The 22,483-nt window shown below is 43.5% G+C and overlaps 1 protein-coding gene across 1 annotated transcript in view; it reads left to right on the top strand.

The window, feature by feature from the left end:
- Positions 1-12,814, top strand: part of LOC145396176 (protein mono-ADP-ribosyltransferase PARP12-like) — a 42,613-nt gene extending 29,799 nt beyond the window's left edge. Inside the window, exon 6 of the mRNA XM_080269617.1 lies at positions 12,772-12,814. Coding sequence (XP_080125743.1) covers positions 12,772-12,814 — 43 coding nt within the window. The remainder of the gene's footprint in view (positions 1-12,771) is intronic.
- The last annotated feature ends 9,669 nt before the right edge of the window (positions 12,815-22,483 follow it).

Below are 22,483 nucleotides of genomic sequence, written 5' to 3'. Positions count from 1 at the left end.
GATCCGTCGCCTTCCAGACTCACTTGTCTGTGAGGGTGGACGAAACAGTCTTGTCTTTTGTGTTATAGTAGACACCCTCGTATGCCTCGTCCATTTGGCTATAGGGTTCAGGATATAATGGAGGGGTATGGTTTGTCTGCAGTACTTGTCAGTCCTGTTCGGATCCCAAGGGTTGCACCTTGGATATTGCCCAAGGTAACTTTCTGCAGGCCTATTGCAGGTTCTCAAAGGATTTTATCGCTCCTCAGTGTCTTTTAAGATTATTTTTAGAACATTCTTCTAGTCATGGTGGTTCTGTGCCTGTGTATACTGATGGCTCTAAATCTGCATCAGGTGTTGGTTTTGGAGTGGTATTTCCCAATTTTAGCCATGGAGGTAGTCTTCCTTTGGTTACCACAGTTTTTACTGCAGAGTTGTCAGCCATCATTTTAGCCTTGAAGTTGGTGTTTGTTCACCCTGACAATTATTTTACTATTTTTAGTGACTCTCAAGGGGCGCTTTTGGCCCTGGACTCTTTTTAACTCTTCCCATTCCTTAGTTTTAGCTATTTTGGAGTGGCTGTTCCTCATTCGTCGTCGGGGGAAGAGAGTGGATTTTTACTGGGTTCCCGCACATGTTGGTGTGGTGGGCATGAGACTGCGGATGCATTGGCCAAGGCTGCGGCTACTCAACAGCCCCCAACAGAATATCCGCTTCCCGCATCTGATCTAACACCTTACTTGCAGGACAGAATGCATGTGTGTTGGCAGAGACGCTGGGATGGTGTTGCTCATAATAAGCTGAAAGAGGTCTTCCAGAGAGTGGTTGTGCCAAGGGTTCTCCCTTCCATGCCTCGGCGATTGGAGGTAGCTCTTGCTAGGCTTCGCATTGGGCACTCACGGCTTACACATGGGTTCCTGATGAGTGGTGAGACTCAACCGTACTATGATGATTGCTTTGTTCCCCTTACTGTCCGTCACTTGCTGGTCGAGTGTCCAAGCTTGGGGGACCTGCGTCGGAGTTTCCTCCATAGGCATACAGGGGTAGATGGTGCCTACTGACTCTCCTCGATGCTTGGTGGAGTCCATAGCGATTTTACTGATGTTTTTGGTTTTCTTCACGAGGCGGGCCTACTTCAACTTTTATAAGAAATTGTTTTCTCTTTTAACTATTGTTGTATTATTTTCAGTGTTTTATTTCTAGAAAAAAGTTATTGACTTTATATCGATCATGCACTATTTATTTGCCATGAGTTTTAGCTTGTCCGGCGGCATATGACCTTAGCAGTTGCGCCACCAGTTTCTACTACAATCAATCAATCAAACCATAATATGATGCTAGTGACGAGAAGGTGCAACGGAATGGATGTTGACCCACAGTATTGTCATGTTTTGCCACTGGGAGATGAGAAATATGCCACAGAAAGGCATATATCTAGACCAAATTAAAGTGAATGAACCACTACTGCAACTACTATGGTGATGACGATGACAAATTACAGATTGTATCCTGGAGTATCACCCCTTCACACATTCCAACAATGCGTCATGTGGCTTTTACATCGGAATACTAGCTTCTTTTATGATGCGGCGGTAGTATTTTACTGTATTATAATTAATTCAAATTGGCATGCACATCGAAGGATTGGATCTACAGTTTCTCTATTTTCTCTGAATGCACAGGAAGAAACCGCACATCTACCATATTTTTACATGGTAGGCTAGAGAGAGAGAGAGAGGGAGAGAGACCGGTAAAAATGTTGCAAGTATTCTTCTTGAGTACGAACTTGGAGAGCAATAGTTCCCAACTAATTGGTAGTTACCCACATGTGGGTAATTGGGATATTTTTGGGGGGTAATGGGAGACAGAGTAAAGACCCTCATATGTAATTATAATCCGTAAGACAAAGACCCTCATATGTAATTATAATCCGTAAGACAAAGACCCTCATATGTAATTATAATCAATACGACAATTCCAGACAAACTGACTTGTGTCGTATAGAAATTTTAGACTACAGAATTTTCATCTGAGTAGACTGAAGCACTAGTCGAGCAGGGCAGTACTCCCAAGGCGGATGGAAAGCTGATGACAGGGAGAGCTAGAGCTCCAGTTTCATCAGCCCTTGGGACTAGTTCACGACCATCCCTCTTTGCTGAACGTTTTCAGTGTTTCAGTAACACAGAGAGTAGGCCAGCATGCTCTCCAATTCAAGTTTCTCTAACTATCAACACCAAACTACATGCACAGTACACACGACACTTCCTTTCCAGATTTTAAAAAATGATCATGGCCTCGAAATATAAAGCCTCGGAGTCCCCAGGGAGGACCACCTTTGGCTCTACTCTCCTTTCACTGATCCACCTGGTGAACAAGCCTACACCTTTTCTATCCTTAATGACCTAGAGCAGCTTATATAGTACCCTACCCGTATCCCTGACCACCTTGGAAAGAGCTCCAACATACTTAACCTCTTCCTTACAACTAATCCTTCTGTTTACACTGTTAATCTTTTCTCTCCGTTGGGCTCCTCCGATCACAACCTTATCACCTTAACCTGTCCTATTGCTCCGTTATGGCCTGTGGACCCTCCAAAGAAACGACGTCTGTGGCATTGTGGAGCTGTGGATTGGGAGGCTCTCAGGCAGTACATCTTTGATTTTCTCTGGAATGATTATGGCTTCCATGGGGTCACGGGGTTTATAAGATAAATGCAATATTAAAGGATAATGTTCAGTAATACTGAGAACAGGACAATGAATTGTCTTGCTAAAAATCAAGCAGTGATTACTTTACCTGGCTTGCTTCGCCGATTCTCTAAGAACGAGAATTTATAAACTTTCTCAACAGTACACAGCAGAGACTAATTACTTACAAATGCTGTTTATTAGTACTGTTGGCCTCTGGAGAAAGTGACTCCACCCCTGACAAACAATAACGAATGCTATACAGATTCTTGCTGATGCGTTAACTCCTAGATGGCACAACGGATTTTAAGTTTAATACAACAAGACTGGCCTAAGTACCAGTTATGAATAGCAAAGCGTTTATGCAAGCTAGGAGCTAAGTGAAATAAGCTCAATGGAGAAATGAAACTCGAGTTTACATTACATTAAGCTCGAGAAAAAAAAACTTAAATTTATTGATTACAAAGAAATAAATTTAACATTACATTTCAAAGTGAATTCAAATAAAGAGATCGCACTCATTCGCTCACTCAAAAGCTAATCTCTTAAGCCTAGGAAAACGAAAAGAAAATACTGGTCAGAAAAGTGGACAAAGCGGATGACTGGGCGTCATTACTGGAAGGACACTGCACTCACTGTCTCTCGCCAATCACAGCTAAGTGGGAATACGGCAGCGGTGGGAACTAGGTGTCGTTGAGGAAGGACTGCCATACACTACCTGCTTCCGTGGTGTACAAATTTTGACTGACTAACTTATGGGAAAAAGGGAAGTGCTGTGGCAGCATTACTAACGGCTAGAATGAGCAAAACATGCCCAAAATAAATCGCTCAGCAGAAGCGCTAGTGTCTCGCACAAAGACGATCACTTATGACGGTGAAAAATTGTTTTGAAAACACTCTCGACCGGGTGAGCGGTTAACTGAACGATAAACACTAGGATTCCACTAGAGTTTGCAGTTTCCCACCAAATGATATCACGAGCCGACTCGTGACATTACGCCCCATCAAAAGTTGAAAATTTTTTCCAGGAAAAAAAATTTCAATATACATTCATATAAATCATACTCAATCACACGATTCACACTGTGGTGTGTGTGTGCTATCCTGCTACAGGAGAAAGTCGTAGTCGCCAGTGAGCGAAAAAACCTCGTATTTACGTTAATAGAAGCAAGCTTGAGGGAAAAACTCCATGACGACGGTGAAAAATCCTGTACTCGGGTCAAACTGAGCTAAAAGTTCGCTACATTTACGTTAACAACTAATTGTTATGTAGCGTAATGTATGTAATACATGGTGTAGGTGTGACAGTTGTGGTGTAACTGTGCCTACATGTAAAATCATGTAATGCAATTTTATAGTAATTAATGACAACGAGGCAGAAGAGAAGCGGCAGCATGCGACAGGGATGACCAGCTGATCTGCACGGCAATGCTGCACCCACCAGCTGCACCTGCGAAAGGAATTAAGATGGAACATCAGAACTGTTATTTTTCTCTCTCTCTGCCTAGCAATCAGTACTTATGTCATTATTAACCAGGAAACGTAATTCTTGAATTCACAAATTGCTTAGAACCCTTATAGTTTACTGATTAACGTTTATTAACTAGGAAACGTGCCAGTTCTTGAATTGCTCAAATCTCTTAGAACGTGCAGTTTACTAGTTAACCTAACATTATTAACCAGGAAACGTGTCAGTTCTTGAATTGCTCAAATCTCTGAGAACGGGCAGTTTACTGGTTAACCTAACACTACACTTACGACTAATAACAGGAAGCTGAGAATCCCTACGCAGTCTCGGGCAGGTCACGTTTTAACACCCACCGTGGGTGTGAACACTCATGTGGATATTGTGCATTTTCCGGGAATCCTCAGAGAGGCCCACAGCTCGAGATGTTCCACAAGGTAATTCATACACAGCCTCGGACTGTCTCTGCGGAGTTCTCAAACTTCCCCATTAACTTATGGTATACATGTATATGTACAGGCCCTGGACATACTGTGTCCCATGGGGCCAACGGGTGAGACGTCAGGTTTACACTTTTAACTGGGAACCAGGCTGGTCCTTGGATTACTCAGATCTCTGAGAACGCCTGTCTTATGGAACCCAGCATACAACAATTGCCCATATTAGTCATCAGTTAGTAGGCGAGACATCAGGTCTACCCTCACATTACCACTGCCCTGTCTCAACTGACTCAGAGATTATGGGTGTGGTTTCAAACGGCGCAGGAAGGACATGTCCCTGATTCGTGGTACGTGGACACACATTGCAGGAATGCACAAAACTATCTATGTCTCGTCCCATCCCTGTCCAGAAAAAGTCAGCTCGGATATGGCCCTGGGTCTTCCTTTTGCCCATGGGACCTCCTGAGGCTGAACAATGACCCCATTGTAACACTACTTGGCGGTACTTGGCGGGAACAACAAACTGCAGATGAACCTCGCCCTCGGGTGTTCGTGACTCACGGTAGAGCCGTCCTCGTTTGCGAAGGAACTTGGCTGGACCTTCTCGTGAATACTTTATCTACCCTTTTGTTTCTTCCACACGGCAGCAAGTGTCAGGTCAGAATGTTGTTCTTGAACAACAATTTGGCTACACATTAGATCTTGCGGCGATTCAATGGTCACAGGGGTGACACAGTTTGGAGCCTCAGTCATGGCTCGTGTTTATGCGGCCGAAGTCTGAGTAGCGTCATCTTCGGTGCAACTATGCTTGGCACCGGGAATATTGCCTATGATTAAATAAAGGTTCTGGCATGACAACTGCGAGTGTCGTACCTGTGTAAAATGGAGATGCCACCTGGATACATGCCTCAGGGAACAATCTCACTGATCCATCAATAAGGTTAGCTTGGATCTGTCGACCTGTGTACTGCTCAGGCCGAACTAGACTCTGCTTGACAGAGCAACCTGAGGAACCATTGTCTCTCAGGACCTTCACAGGAATGTCTCCCACAAACCCTGGCTAAACAAGGAAGGTACTATCAGCTGTGGGAGGGCCTGTGGAGGAAGCAGCACTGATTAAGCTGCTGAAAAATGATGCGGCAAACATGGTGCCTTGAGAATTTGATACTTGAGGGGTCGTACTCACTGCTTGGGGAGATGAAACATTGGCCATCCGTGGAGGGGGGTTCTTTGTCACTGTGGGACTAGAGAACTGTGGGGGAGTACCCGTACTGGTAGGGACGTGACCACCGTGCTGCTGCTGAGGAATGAAGGCTGCATTCGCCACCTGCCTCCTATTCACTTGAGCTGGTGGTGAAAAGGACAGTCCCAACAGTCGGTTGCGTGGCTGATACTGCTGCTGGTTAGGGTACTTGTTGTACCTCTTCCACTCAGGCTTCTGAGTGTTTTGCCCCTGGTCCTTCCTCTGCGGTTTTGGACCTTGGCCATTACTCTGAGGATGGCCTTGTTGCTGGGGTTCAGTCTGAGATGGTTTCCCAGATTTATCAGGTTTCCTGTTCCAGGTATACTGCATGCGAGTTTGATACCCTAATGCAGTAAAGAATGCATCAGCCTTCTTCACCATTTGGCTGGCATCTCTTACCTGGCAGATCTTAAGTTGAGCCATAAGTTCAGTAGGCCACGACTTTTCCAGCTGCGTGCGCAGCATAAGGTCAATTATCCCCTTACGCGTGGAAGGAGTTTCATCTCTCTCCATCCACTCATCTAAGTAAGCAGTAAGCCGGTCAAGAAACTGAACGGCAGTCTCCTTATCCTGTAAACGCGCCCTCATGAACTGACTCTTGGCGTTGTCAACTGTGAGACTGTATGCTTTGACGAGTGCAGCCTTTATCATCTCATACGTGAGATTGTCTCCACGAATTCTGTGGAGAATATCGAGGGCAGAGCCCTCAACAGGCTAAGAAACTGAAGCCGCTTAGCTGCATCATCCAGCTGATAAAGTTGAGCCATGTCTTCAAAACGAGCTATGTATGGCTCGATTCACTCGCCATCTTTGTATGGGGGAAGCTTGATGTGTGGGGTTGCCATAATATGTGCAGGGAGAACGCTCATGGAGCTTTGGCCAGCTGCACCAGATGTGTCTGAAGCCAAGGAATCTCGCTTGAGCTTCAGCACTTCATGTTTTTCGTGTGCTTCTTGCTCGGCACGTTCGTGTTCTCGTTCTCTGTCTCGTTGTTCATGCTCGTATTCGTGTTGTTCTCGCTCTTGTACTAGCTCGAGTTCGCATTGTTTTCGCTCTTGTTCTAACTCGAGTTCGCATTGTTTTCGCTCGTGTTCACGTTCTTTCTCACGTTCCTCGCATTGTTTTCGCTCGTGTTCACGTTCTCTTTCGCGTTCTTCACGAGCCTCTTTCTCACGTTGTTGCTCGTAATTAAACCGTGAGAGGACATAGTTTTGAATTTTTTCTGGGTCAGTAAGGTCCGTATCTTTAGCTTCCTGTACATAGACGCTGGCTCAATCTAAATAACTAGCGACTCAGTACTGACTGCGATTTTTTTCAGAGAAAGATGTCAATAATCGAGAATAAAGAATATACGCACAGGTTAGTGGTGACAAGGTTTATCTAATTAAACTGGTAAAGAAAGAAAATTAAACAAACAACTGACTGTGAAAACTATTATGTAAATAAAAATGAATCAGTAATCACCAGTAAGGTAGTGCCTATAGACTTTAATGATAGATACCTAAGTATGAACGAGTGAGTATTATCTCGTGAATAGCTTTAAGAGCTAGGAGTTAATATCCTGGAATGAGGTCGCCAATTGTCACGGGGTTTTTAAGATAAATGCAATATTAAAGGATAATGTTCAGTAATACTGAGAACAGGACAATGAATTGTCTTGCTAAAAATCAAGCAATGATTACTTTATGCTGGCTTGCTTCGCGGATTCTCTAAGAACGAGAATTTATAAACTTTCTCGACAGTACACAGCAGAGACTAATTACTCACAAATGCTGTTTATTAGTACTGTTGGCCTCTGGAGAAAGTGACTCCACCCCTGACAAACAATAACTAATGCTATTAATAACGGATTCTTGCTGATGCGTTAATTCCTAGATGGCACAACAGATTTTAAGTTTAATACAACAGGACTGGCTTAAGTACCAGTTATGAATAGCAAAGCGTTTATGCAAGCTAAGAGCTAAGTGAAATAAGCTCAGTGGAGAAATGAAACATGAGTTTACATTACATTAAGCTCGAGAAAAAGAACTGTTAAATTTATTGATTACAAAGAAATAAATTTAACGTTACATTTCAAAGTGAATTCAGATAATGAGATCGCACTCACTCGCGCACTCAAAAGCTAAACTCTTAAGCCTAGGAAAACGAAAAGAAAATACTGGTCAGAAAAGTGGACAAAGCGGATGACTAGGCGTCGTTACTGGAAGGACACTGCACTCGCTGTCTCTCGCCAATCACAGCTAAGTGGAAATACGGCGGCAGTGGGAACTAGGTGTCGTTGAGGAAGGACATTGCCACACACTACCTGCTTCCGTGGTGTACAAATCTTGACTAACTCGTGGGAAAGAGGCAAGTGCTGTGGCAGCATTACTAACGGCTAGAATGAGCAAAACATGCCCAAAATAAATCGCTCAGCAGAAGCGCTAATGTCTCGCACAAAGACGATCACTTATGACAGTGAAAAATTGTTTTGAAAACACTCTCGACCGGGTGAGCATTTAACTGAATGATAAACACTGGGATTCCACTAGAGTTCGCAGTATCCCACCAAATGATGTCACGAGCCGACTCGTGACAGAGAGTTAGGTGTGGCATGAGGAAGGGTATTGAAAGTGGTGAGTTGGGGTAGTACATGAGGAGGAGGTTGTGTTCGCTGGGAGCAGTGGTACACGAGGGAGGGTGATAATGGCAGATATTGTTTAAGAGTGCTGTGGTGGGGCATGAAGGAGGTGTGTGGTGTGAGGCAAGTGGGTGGTGGTGTAAGAACGGGAAGTGAATGATGGTGCAAGAAAGTAAGTATGGCTGTGGTTGAGCAGAGAAGTGCATATGAAGTGTGGCTGCAGAGGAAGGATGAGGTGTCATATGAGAGGTACAAGGGAAAATGAGGGTCAGAGACGACAGGTTTTGTGCATGATAGCTAAAGTGGAAGCAGATGAGAGTGAAGTGGGTGACTCTCACTGAGAATACTTCCCAGTTTTGGAAGGTAGATAGAATAGTGAGAAGGAGAGTCTGGGAAGGAAGAGCAAGTAAAAGCAGAGGATGGAAAGATGTTAATTGAGATGGATGCAGTAAGGAAGAGATAGGAGGAGTATTTTGAAGATTGTTAAGTGTAGAGGAGGAAAGGGAGGCTTATCAGTTGGCCTTAGATGGAAGGGTGCAAGGAATAAATGTGTTGGGAGACTTGAATGATTTCGTCATATTATGCAATACAATAACCAAGTTTAGAAAAGTTTGCAACAGTTTATTCATGTTTATTTGACAAGGAAAAGTGTGGGTGTCTCACTAATAACATGACAGAAATATTGTTGAGTGGTTGGTATAAGATTGTTTTGTGTTTTGTGTCTTACAGTTGACTGGGCAAGTACTGTGTGGTACCGTTGAATAAAGGTAAGGGTGATAAGTCATGAGATGCACTAGCTTTAGGGGTATAAGTCTGTTGAGTGTTGTAGGTGAAATGTATATTAGAGTGTTTTTAGGGAGTTAGAGAGGGTACAGAAGGTGTTATTGGTGATGAGCAGTGTGGCTTTAGGAGGGAGGGAGGTATGCATGGATCAGGTATTTGCTGTGAGACAGGTGTGTGGAAAGTATTTAACGAAATGCAAGGATGTGTTTTGGGGTTCATGGATTTAGAGAAAGCGTATGATAGAACTAATAAGGACGCTTTGTGAACTGTTTACCAATATATGGACTTGATGGTAGGTTACTAAAAGGAATTAAAAAGTTTTTATGTAAATAGTAGAGCGCTGGGAAGAAGGGAAGTACTTGTGAGTCATTGGTCTCTCTGGAAAGTGGGACTGTGGCAGGATGTGTGATGTCACCTTGGTTGTTTAATACTTACTGCCTATATGGATGTGTGTGTGTGAGGGTGTGTGTGTGTGTGTGTGTGTGTGTTTAGGCCTGGTAAATGCTGATGGTAGAGAGTGGAATCTGAATCAGCTGCTGTTTGTGGATGATACTGCACTGGTGGCTGATAAATCAGAGAGAGAGTGTGACACTTGGTAGAGGAGTTTGGAAGGATGTGTGAAAAGAACAGGGTAAATGAGAATATGAGTAAAGTGATGAAGTAGGTTCAGTGAGGTAGATCAGATGTAAGTAGTTTTGCATGGTGAGTTGCTTGAGGAGGTAGAGTGTTTTAAGTATTTAGGGTCACATGTTGCTGTGGATCTTCACGCAACCAGACAGTCTGAGAAGGGAGTTTAGAATGAATGAAGTAGGAAAGGTGCTGGAAGGAACGGAAAAAGTGTTTAGATGTCGTTTGCTTAGAATGGATGTAAAAGAAGGCTGTATGGGGTGTTGTGGTACAGTACCGACTGCTTTATATGGGGTTGAAACATGGAATATGGGTTTAGCAGAGAGGAAAAGTTTGAATGTAATGGAGGTGAGGTGAATGGCAGCCATCTAGTGCGAAGTGGATCAAGCCATGAGAAATGATGAAGTGCTACTGGAATTGTGGGAGATGGCTGATCAAAGCATTGAGAAGAGGGTGTTACAATGGTTTGGGCACTTGGAGAGAATGGATGATGAGTGATTTGGTGAAAAAGAGAACTGGATCAGATATGAGAGGTGTAAGGCTGAGAGGAAACCCACGAATAGGATGGATGGACAGTGTGAAGAGAGCATTGGACGCGAGAGGGATTCTAGTTGAGCAAGGAAGAGTGGCTGTGCGTGATGGCACATGTGTTTGAAAGATAGAAATATTGCAAATGAATAGCAAGTGATGACGCAGACCTGAGACAGTCTCCTGCATGTGGTCTGATCACCTGATCATGCCAGGTGCAGGTAAGGAATGGGTCCATAATGATGTGGCAGGGGTAAACCAGCTCTGCTGTCGGGCCGCGGATGTCGCTGATTGCACTGCGCAGATGACCCTTGTGCAGTGTGGTGACATGAGGATCTGTCCCTTCTCCCCTTTGGAGGTGAATGAATGTGTGTATACATGCAGACAGTTCAGAGGAGTAGTGTCGTCTTGTCTCATAGTAGCCCAGGTATAGAAGATAGAAGATAGATATTGAAGGCAATAGTACAAGACTAAGAGACAGGGGTTGACGTTGTCACCTCTATTTTCAAGAAGGCTTTGACAAAGTTCCACAAAAAGACTTCGTCGAGTCTAATAGCACCTTGATTTGAGAAATGCTGTATGTGTGGAGCCTCACACAGAGTTGTACTCACAGGGGTTGTAATAAATGGTAGTCAAAACTGTGCAGAGGTCACAAAGGATGTTCGGTGTAAACTCTGGAATATACAGCCACATGATATTGATGAAGGATTATGTTGCAAGATATCAAAAATTGCCAATGATACTAAAATAGGTAACAGAGCACATACAGCAATGCAGAGGCAGGCAGGCTTCTGGAGAGATCTTGATCAACTATTTAACTGGACACAGACATGGCAAATGGATTTCAGTATTAATAAATGTAAAGGGGTGAACATTGGCACTAAAAATGTAAGAGCTAGCTATAACATCCTAGAGAAGGAGTGCAGTCGTGTGCTCAGGGTTCTTCAAACCCTCAACAGTGTTTAGGAGATATAATAGCAAATGATTTGCCTATCATAAACAAACAAGTGCAAGCTGCTAAGAAAATATATCAGACAAAATACCTTAAAAGGCAATTGAACTGTGATTCATAGCGTAGATGCATTTGGTATATAAATGTAATATCGTCCTCACTTTTAACCCCTACACCGCACTGGGCATGTTAATTTTTTACCGATGTATTATTAAAAGGATATGGAGACATTTAGAGAGTACAGGGTGACAAAGATGTTACCTAGATTGAGAAATGAACCGACGAGGAACGTCTCAAAGCCCTGAATCTCTTACCCTGCAAAAAAAGGAGGTTTAATTCAAATATTCAAAAATTCAAAGGACACGAAAATATGGCCATCGATAAATATTTCACAGTTGATCTCACAAACTATACTAAAAGGTAATGGACATAAAATCAGTTAGTAAACGACTTTCAGCCACATGAAGCTAAGTAATGGGTTGTAACGTAAGTCTCCACTTTAATATCTGGACAACCTGTAATATGATTACCACAGCCAGATATTAACACTATACACTACTCTGAAAGTAGTCCCTTGGGATCCATACTCCAAAAAAAAAAAAATTTGAAAAATGAAAATTTTTCCCCCGTAATTTGAAATTGCCGCAGCGCGCTAGTTACACCATGGTCCTTTCATTTATTCCTTCCTCCCCCTTCCCCCTCCACTGTCAGGGTTATTTCTATTTTTCATTATATAATGTGGGCCAATTATGGTAATGAAAAATTGTTTGGTAATGAAAGAATAATACAATACCAAATGGAGTTTATTGTCACATGTAGGATACACAGGATGGACATAGCATTCACTTTCTCGTCCTGTATACTAATTTGAGAGTGATATGTTTTCATCTTCATGCTGTTAACTCATAGTATTCAGACATGCTAGAGTGAAACTTTCACTTTCATTATCCTAGAAGAGTATATACTCGTATTCTTATAATACTATAATTACATTTCTAGCTTTACGAATTTTATTTACGTTATTTACATTTCTATTTTATTTACATGTGTTATGCACTGTCACTTGAAGTAACTTATAAAACTATTTTCCATTGTTCACGTAATTTACATTCATTACTTTCACTTGCTGTTTACACATTATTTACAATTCCACTTGCACTGTTTTACTCAATAAACAGTGAATAAACTGCAATTGTTCAGCCTCTAAAACCTCTTTCCACACAGGAATTTACAGTGTTGAGCAGTGTTAAAAATTAGGTCACAGGGCCCTTTCATGTGGGGTGCAAAATTAAAGGCCCTGAAGTCAGCAAGAGGAACAGGCCAGGTTCCTTTTCAGAAGTATAGAATGTTTAATATTGCTAACTGATCAAAACCTGGATTCTCTGGTTCTTTTGCATTTATTCAGTACTTTTATGTCCCTTATTGGTGTATTTGGGTCTTGAAACAGGTGCTATGCATGTCCAGAGAATGATTGTGTAGGTGAAATCTAGACAATACATTATAAATTAGGTAGTTCCAGGTGGGGAATGTAAATATCACTTAGGCTTCTCCTTCCCTCCACTATGTATATTTATTACGAAAATAGATTATATGGCATATTTCAAGAGGAAAAAAACAGCGAAAATTAGTGAACGAGTACGTGAGGTGTTGTCAGGTGATAACCTTTAGCCAATTCACTTGGATTAATGGCATCTGTCATCTTACCCCATCTAAGCATATTCACTTTCCTTGAATAAATTATTTGGTATAAGTGGTGTATATTATTTTTTCTTTTTCAATGGAAGATAAAATCAGTGAACAACATCGATAAATAATGCTGACTTAATGTTACTCTCCCTTTCAGGTAGATAGTGCGAGAGGATAGCCTAATTTACTATAGGGAGATTTTGATTACAGTTTCTATGGCTAAATTGTCAACAATGGATGGGAGTACAGATGAGATTAGGAGCTTTTCTGACTAGTGTTCTTGGCAGCACTGATAGATAGTTTTCTTAGTTATAACTTTCCTGTACCAAAATAACCACAGAAAGGACCAACAGGTCTGGTGCAGTATGCTTTCCTTGCTCCCAAGCATATGCAGAAAGTGACTTATATTATATGAATATATACCTGTGGTTAACCACTTCATGTATTCTTCCACCGTATAGACACATGAATATTGATATCCTTATTTTCTTCCAATATGGATATATCCAGTAAATTAAGAATACCCCCTGGTGAACTGCATGATGAATGGGGTGTGAACTGAACTACTACTCTGCGGCCAGGTTGTGTTAGGAAGAATACTGCCACCGTATTCCCTGCGTGTCGTAAAAGGCGACTAAAGGGGGGGGTGAGAGGACTAGGGAACCGGACCCCCTCCTCTGTTTTTTAGTTCCTAAAAGAAAGACAGGCCAGAGAAAGGGATGGGGGATGGAGTTATCCCCGTACCCTGAAGATTGGGTCTATGAATGTGCGTGGATGTAGTACGATTGAGGCTAAAAGGGAGGAGATTGGGAGAATGTTTGTGAGAAGAAAGTTGGATGTGTTAGCTTTGAGTGAAACGAAGATGAAAGGGAAGGGGAATCTATGTTTGGAAGTGTGAATGGAAGATTGTCAGGTGTTGATAGAGGAAGGGCAAGAGAAGGTGTGGCCTTGTTAGTGAGTCCGGAAGTACAGCAGTGTGTGATTGAATGGAAGGAGGTGTCATCGAGACTGATGTGGGTGAAAGCAAAATTTGAACGTGAGTTGTGGGTGTTTGTGAGTGCATATGGGCCTGGTAGTGAAAGGGATGAAAAAGAGAGGGAGTCTTTCTGGAATGATGTTGATGAGTGTCTGCAGAGTTTTGGAGCGAATGTGAATGTGGTAATGATGGGAGATCTGAATGCTAGAGTGGGAAATGTAGCAGTTGAAGGCGTAGTTGGTATGCATGGTGTGCCTGGAAGAAATGAAAATGGGGAACGAATGATAGCGATGTGTGTTGAGCGAGAGATGGTGATTGGGAATACGCTGTTTGAGAAGAAAGATATTTATAAGTATACATGGGTGAGACAGGAGGGTGGAAGGGTTGTTGATAGAGCTTTGATGGACTATGTGGTTGTGTCTAGGAATGTAATAGGAAGATTGTTGGATGTGAGAGTTCTGAGAGGGGAGGGTGGAGGTATGTCTGACCACTACCTGGTGGAGGGAAAGTTAAGAGTAGGTAAGAGATGGGTGAGAGCTAGGAGGGTTAGGTGTGGCAGGGAGGTTTTGAAAGTGAGTGAGTTGGATAAAAGAGAGAAAAAGATAGAGTATCAGGAGAAATTGAAAGATGAGTGGAGCGCAGTGAAAGATCAGGAAAATGGCAGCGTGGAGGAGGAATGGCAGTTGTTTAAGAGTGCTGTGGTGGGGCATGCAGAAGAGGTGTGTGGTGTGAGACGTGTGGGTGGTGGTGTAAGAAAAGGAAGTGAATGGTGGTGCGAGGAAGTAAGTATGGCTGTGGCCTGAGAAGAGACGTGCATATGAAGTGTGGATGCAGAGGAAGGATGAGTGGTCATATGAAAGGTATAAGGAAAAGAGTAATAGAGCGAGAAGGGCTGTGCGTGATGCTAAAGTGGAAGCAGATGAGAGGTGGGGTAGGCGGCTGACAGAGAATTTTCAACAGAATAAGAAAATGTTTTGGAAGGAGGTGAAAAGGGTGCGAAAGGGAGAGTCTGGGAAGGAAGAACGAGTAAAAGCAGAGGATGGAAGGATGTTAATTGAGATGGATGCAGTAAGGAAGAGATGGGCAGAGTATTTTGAAAGATTATTAAATGTAGAGGAGGAAAGGGTGGCTGAGATTGTGGCGGATGGAAGGGTGCAAGGAATAAATGTGTTGGGAGAGTTGAATGATTCTTTGATCACGAAGGAGGAAGTGGAGAAGGCAGTAAAGGAGATGAAAACAGGGAAAGCTGCAGGTATGGATGGGTGTGCTGTGGAATGCCTGAAGGGTGGTGGAGTGACTATTGTTGACTGGTTAGTAAGATTGTTGAATGTGTGCTTTGAGAAAGGTATGGTGCCAATTGACTGGGCAAGTGCTTGTGTGGTCCCGTTGTATAAAGGCAAGGGTGATAAGTATGAATGTACTAGCTTTAGGGGTATAAGTCTGTTGAGTGTTGTAGGTAAGGTGTATGGTAGAGTGTTAATTATGAGAGTTAGAGAGGGTACAGAGGGAGTGATTAGTGATGAGCAGTGTGGCTTTAGGAGAGGGAGGGGATGCGTTGATCAGGTGTTTGCTGTGAGACAAGTGTGTGAAAAGTATTTAGCGAAAGGCAAGGATGTGTTTTGGGCATTTATGGATTTAGAGAAAGCGTATGATAGAATTGATAGGGAGGCTTTGTGGACTGTTTTAAGATTGTATGGACTTGATGGTAGGTTACTAAAAGGGGTGAAAAGTTTTTATGTAAATAGTAGAGCATGTGTAAGAGTGGGAAATGCTGTGAGTGATTGGTTTCCCGTGAGAGTGGGGCTGCGACAGGGATGTGTGATGTCACCTTGGTTGTTTAATATTTACATGGATGGTGTTGTAAGGAGGTGAATGCAAGAGTTTTAGGTGGTCTGAGTCTGGTAAATGTTGATGGTGGAGATTGGAATCTGAAGCAGCTGCTGTTTGCAGATGATACTGCACTGGTGACTGATTCAGAGGAGAGATTGAGACAGTTGGTAGAGGAGTTTGGAAGGGTGTGTGAAAGGAGGAATTTGAAAGTAAATGAGAATAAGAGGTAAAGTGATGAAGTGTACGAGGTTGATAGATGGTAGGGGGATGAATATAGTTTTGAATTGTGAGTTGCTTGAGGAGGTAGATTGTTTTAAATATCTAGGGTCACATGTTGCTGTGGATGGAAGAATAGATGCAGAAGTGAAGTTTAGAATAAATGAAGTAGGAAAGGTGCTGGGAGGAATGAAAAAAAGTGTTTAAATGTCGTTCGCTTAGAATGGATGTAAAGAAGACTGTATGAGGGTGTTGTGGTACCGACTGCATTATATGGGGCTGAAACATGAAATATGGGTGTAGCAGAGAGGAAAAGTTTGAATGTAATGGAGATGAGGTGTCTGAGGAGTATGTGTGGAGTAGCGCGTATGGATCGGGTGCGAATGATGAAGTGCGAAGGAGAACTGGAGTTGTTCAGGAGATGGCTGGTAGAGTTGACCAGAGGGTGTTGCGATGGTTTGGGCATATGGAGAGAATGGATAATGAGCGATTGGTGAAAAAGATAACTAGATCTGATGTGAGAGGTGTAAGGCTGAGAGGAAGACCACGAATAGGATGGATGGATAGTGTGAAGAGAGCGCTGGATGCGAGAGGGATGTCTGTCGAGCAAGGAAGAGTGGCTGTGCGTGACAGAAATAAATGGAGAGAAATTGTGAATAAATAAGTGATGACGCAGCCCTGAGGATATTCTCCCGCATTTGGTCTGATCAGCTAGTCAGGTCAGGTGCGGGTAAGGGGATGGGTATGTTATGATGTGGCAGGGGTAAACCAGCTCTGCTGTCGGGCCCTGCTGCGGATGTCACTGATTTCATTGCGCAGTTGACCCTTGTGCGGTGTGGTGCGGTGAGGATCTGTCCGTTCTCCCCTTTGGGGCTAAGATGTGAATGAATGTGTTTAAATGGATGAGTAAATGGAGTGTGTGTCGTCCTGTCTCAGCTACCTCCCTTTCCTTGGGGGAAGCAGCCTAGGTATATAGATAGATCAATATTTGGCAGATGGATGCACGCCCCCTGCATCCACCTCATGCCTTCCTGGGGGCGCGCCTCCTAGTTTGGGAACCACTGGATTAGACTCAGGTGCAATACGCTTGAGTGCTCAGAGATTAATTTCATCAATGGTTACATTTAAAGAAGTTAATGATTTCTCAAAATTGACTGAATTAATAATCTTAGAGAACTTCACTGGTAACCTAGATAAGGATGTTGCTACTCCACTAGTGGAGAATGACTTAGATACCCTTGCTAAGGCTCCCGTTGTAGCAGATAATTATAGTATAATTCATAACCTTAAACGTAATCCTAGGTCATTTGTTAAGGGTAGGAGAGTGAACTAACCAGTCATTGTGAACCATTCCCCTTACAAAGGCAAGTTAATGTAAGTGACACTACTGGGAACACTGAAAATCCAGTGCGTTTTAGCTCAACTTAAGTAGGTGAGGATAATGTTGCCAGAGGGTCTAGGGAAGTGTAAGATTTTGCCAATATTGCAAGAAAAAGGGATATTTCGACAGTATGTGCCGGACAGAACGTGTGCAACGTTTCAAAGTGAAACCTATTACACAGGTAAACTCTCTGGAATCTTTTGACACCAGCAGTGTGTAGCCAACCACAGATATTGGTAGCGGTAGTCAGACAACTGACCCTGCAGGTGCATATTGTTGATAAGGCCAGAGTGGACCTGTCAGTGGCTGATAGGAAACTCCTATAGAACCGGACTAGAGTAGAGCAGCAGTTATGATCATCTGAGAGTGAGAAGAGACTCCATTAGAGTGTCCTCCCCCAAGCAATATACAAAATGACTCCTCCCCAGATAATTTATTATCTAACTTCATATCTAAGGGGTTAGTTTCACTTGATGGGAAAGATGGTAAGGAAGTCACAGTACTTAGACACAGGTGCTTCACAGTCACTAATGTTGAAGGTGATAGTTGATGTAGCTGATCCTAATAAATGTGTCTTGTTGCAGGGCATAGATGAGATTGTATTTGTTCCCCTAGTTAGAGTAAAGTTCCAGTCAGAGTTAGTTCCTGGTTCGGTGTGTGCGGGTATTGTTGACCAGCTACCTGTATAAGGGGTCACTTTCCTTTGGGTAATGACTTGGAGGGAGGTCAAGTGACTGCTGTTCCCTGAGTGTCAAAAAATCCCCTGAGTGAGGATAGGACTAACGAGCTGGAATTTGTATGTCCTAAACTGTTTCCCATATTTGCTGTAACTAGAGCTAGGTTATGACGGCGAAGGCCAGCCTAGATAATGTTAACAGTTATGGCAATGGCAATGTCGATGATGATGTTGGGCATTGCGATACCGTCTTTGCACAGGCGACTGACTCTCAGGTTGATTATTCTACCCTGATTGATACAAGTGTGAGGATAGCTGATATGCAAAGATCCGAGCTGGAGATGACCACTCTATCTCAGCAGTCAGGGAAGATGAATGTTAGTCTCATTTGTCAGAATGTTAATAAGTCCAAATAACGTGGAGACCTCCAAGCGTTGCTCATGTTAACGAGTGGGAGAATGTACATCAGGTGGTGGTTAGATTATAGGGTTGTAAAAGGAGAGAATTTTCAAGTTGGTCTTGTCGTGGGCGCAAGGAGGAAGAGTAATATGACTCTGAGATTTGATTGCAGTTGTGTTCTGAAAGGGAGATATCTTGACAAGAGTAGTACTAAGGTGATGGCTGTTTATGCTAACTAAAGCCATGCCCTCTCCTCCTGCCTTTTCCACCGTGCCCTATCCTGTTTCCTATCGCGATCCAACCCCTTCTGGCCTGTCTTTCCAATTTCCCATGTATATGACTGGTTGGGTCATGTAGGTGGGCACGTGCATGAATCTGTGGTGATTTCCATCAGGTGTGTAATGTGGCTTTGGATGATGTCAGGTGTTCTCTGTATGACATTCAGTAGCTACAGTCTCCACTGCTGTTTCCTCTAGCTCTCTCGAATTCAGACACGACTTTCCTCAAATGTCTATATTACATATTAACAGCATGTATGTCACTAGCTGTAATGTAGTGTGTTATGGTATCTTAGTGTCCTGACATCACTCGGCCACTCCAAACATTTGTACCTACGACAGCAGGTATTAACAAGTTACATATTTTGTCATAACATTAATACATGGTATTCATCACAATATAGCACAGACACAATAGTATTGTCGAAGCATAACATATCGTAACAATATATTGTGTGGAGTAAATACATGGTAGTAAAAACTGAACATGGAACATTGCTTTGTAGTTATATAATATATGCATTTATCTATCTATCTATATATAGCCCGACGCCCTAATCCCGCAAAAGGGTGGCCGCAGACAAAACGCCTCCAAGTCACTCTGTCACCCACCATTTGACTCCCCTCCCCCAACTCACCCCCTCCCTCATATACCTCTCAACTCCATCCCTCCACCTCATCCTCGGTCTACCCCTCCCTCTCCCTCCCTCCACCTCACCTACATACACCCTCTTAGTCAGTCTTTCATTCTCCATCCTCTCCACATGTCCAAACCACCTCAGTGTATTTCTCCTAATCTTTTCAACCACATCCACATCTACCCCACAACGTTCCTTCACTTCTTCATTCGTCAACCTGTCCCTCCATGTCACTCCACATGCTCCTCTCAAGTAACTCATTTCCACTGCTCTCACTCTTGACTTGTTCCCCTCTTGCAAGGTCCACGCCTCGCTTCCATACGTCAGGGTAGGGATCACAATACCATCATGCAGTGACTTCTTAACTTCCATACTCACCTCCCTATTTCTCATCACTGCTTTCAGTGTGCCAACAACCTTCCTTCCCTGCTGTACCCTTTCACGTACTTCATCCCCCAAAGTTCCATCCTTACTCATCACACTACCCAAGTACTTGAATGCACTCACATTCTCCATATCCTCACCATCCAACCTCACTGCACACTCTGTGACTTCATTCCTCTCAAACACCATAACTTTACTTTTGTTTACATTAACTTTCAGCTTCCTCCTCCTACACACTGTCCCAAATTCATTCACCAAACCTTGCAACTCCCATTCATCTTCACTCAACAATACTGTATCATCAGCAAACAGCAACACCGGAAGCTTCCAAATCTCACCCTCATTCATTAGGGCCACCCCCACATCCACTGCCCTACCTTGTACCTCCTTTACGACCCCATCCATATATATATTAAACAGCCATGGAGACATTACACACCCCTGTTTCAGTCCCACATTGAGATCAAAGAACTCACTCAGCTCACCATCCACTCGCACCGTAGCCCTAGCTCCCTCGTACATACTCTTCACAGCACTCAACAATTTCCCCTCCACTCCATATATTCTTAATACCTTCCACATACCTTTCCTATCTATTCTGTCATAAGCTTTCTCCAAGTCCATGAAGGCAGCGTACACTTTCCTTCCCTTCTCTAGATACTTCTCCACTAAACATCTTAGAACAAATATCTGATCTACACACCCTTTTCCCTTCCTAAATCCCCCTTGTTCTTCTCCAACTAGCTCCTCTGTCATATGCCTAACCCTATCAATGAGTATTCTACCATATATTTTACCAGTCACACTAAGAAGGCAAATACCCCTATGGTTACCACATACTTCTCTCTCCCCTTTTCCTTTGTACAGAGGAACAATTATACCTGATTTCCAGTCCTCTGGAACCCTTCCCTCTTCCCAAGCCAATCTACACAACTTCCATATCCACTCCACAACAATCTCACCCCCATACCTAAGCATTTCACCACACACTCCATCAATTCCTGGGGCCTTTCCCAGCTTAATCTTCTTCATCGCTTCCACTACTTCCGACCTACTGATCTCTTCCTCCCTCCTCTCATCTCTTCTTCTCCCAGCCATTCCCCAACCACTTATACTCACACTGCTCTCACTCTCTACATTCAACAAATCCTCAAAGTGCTCCTTCCATCTCCTCAATTTCTCTCTCTTCTCCACCAACAATCTATTATTCCTATCTTTCACTCCCCTACTATTTCCCCTTTCACACTGCCTTACTTTCTTTACCTCCTTCCAAAACAATTTCTTACTCTCCCTCCATTTCACACTCAGATTCCTCCCAAACTCTTCATCCACTTTCTTCTTACTCTCCTTCACCAGTCTCTTAACCTCCCTTCTCCTGCTCACATATACCTCTCTCTTCTCTCTCTCATCTTCTCCCCTACCTCTACTCGCCAACCATTCACCATATGCCTTCTTCTTTTGTTCCACAGCTCGTTTCACCTCATCATTCCACCATGCTGTCCCTTGCACACCCTTGCATCTCCTCCTCACTCCACAAACCGCCTCACACGCTGCGCTTATCTCTTCCGTGAATATCTTACATACGTCTTCCACCCCTTCCATCTGCTCTAGCTCATACCTTCCCAATCTTTCTTCCACTATGCTCTTATACTCTGTCCTCTTCTCACTATCTTGCAATTTCTCCACTCTTCTCACAGGAGCTGCTTCCTCCTGTCTTCCCCTTCGCCTCCTCAACCACTTTCTTTGCAGCTCTACCTTGGCCATCACTAAGTGATGGTCCGAGACTCCATTCCCCCACCCTCTCCACACCCTTGCATCCAACACTTGTCTTCTCATTCGCTCATCCACACACACGTAGTCTATCATTGCCTTTCGTTCAACAAGTTCACCATCCATCCTCCTCATTACTCTCCATGTATACCGGTGGATCATCTTATGACGAAAGTAGGTGTTGGCTATTGCCAACCCCTTACCAGCACAGATGTCCACCAAAGCACTACCATTCCCATCTACTTCCGCTGGCACACCCCACTGACCAACCACTCCATCCACTCGTACATTCCCGACTTTGCCATTCATGTCTCCAATCAACAGCACTCTCTCGCTCCTCTCAAACTTGTCCATACATGCTTCTACTCTCGCCCAAAACTCATCTTTCACTCTTGCCACTCGATCCTCTGTTGGAGCATACACACATACAATCGCCCATGCTTGTATACCTACTTTCATCCTCACCCATACAATCCTTGCACCCACTGTTCCATACTCTCTTATATTCTCCTTCCACTTCTTGCTTATCATCAGACATACTCCCTCTCTTGCCCTCTCATTCTCACTGACTCCCGCACATATACCTACACCGTATTCCCATTCTCTCATCCTTTCACCTTTCCATTTAGTTTCAGTCAATCCACATATATCCACTTTTGCATCCTCAAGCACCTGGACAATCTCTCTCTCTTTCACTTCATCATTCACTCCTCTCACATTCCACGTTCCTACTCTCAGAATGTCCTTTGTCCGTTCCTTAGTCGTCAACGTATGGTCCGTCCGGGTCCGAGGCGCTTTATTTGCTTTTTTAGTTAGTTCTTTTTACGGGGTGGGCACTAACCCACCACCAACCCTTTTAGTCGCCTCGTACGACAAGCAGGGATACTGGGGGAGTAGTCTTGAAACCCCCCTACCCCCAGGGGGT

Source organism: Coenobita brevimanus, chromosome 35 (genome assembly GCF_032717465.1).
Source record: "Coenobita brevimanus isolate Jiangsu-jjx chromosome 35, ASM3271746v2, whole genome shotgun sequence".
In the NCBI taxonomy this organism is placed as follows: domain Eukaryota; kingdom Metazoa; phylum Arthropoda; class Malacostraca; order Decapoda; family Coenobitidae; genus Coenobita; species Coenobita brevimanus.
Note: the sequence above shows the minus strand (reverse complement) of the source record. Positions and strands in the feature narration are given on the sequence as shown.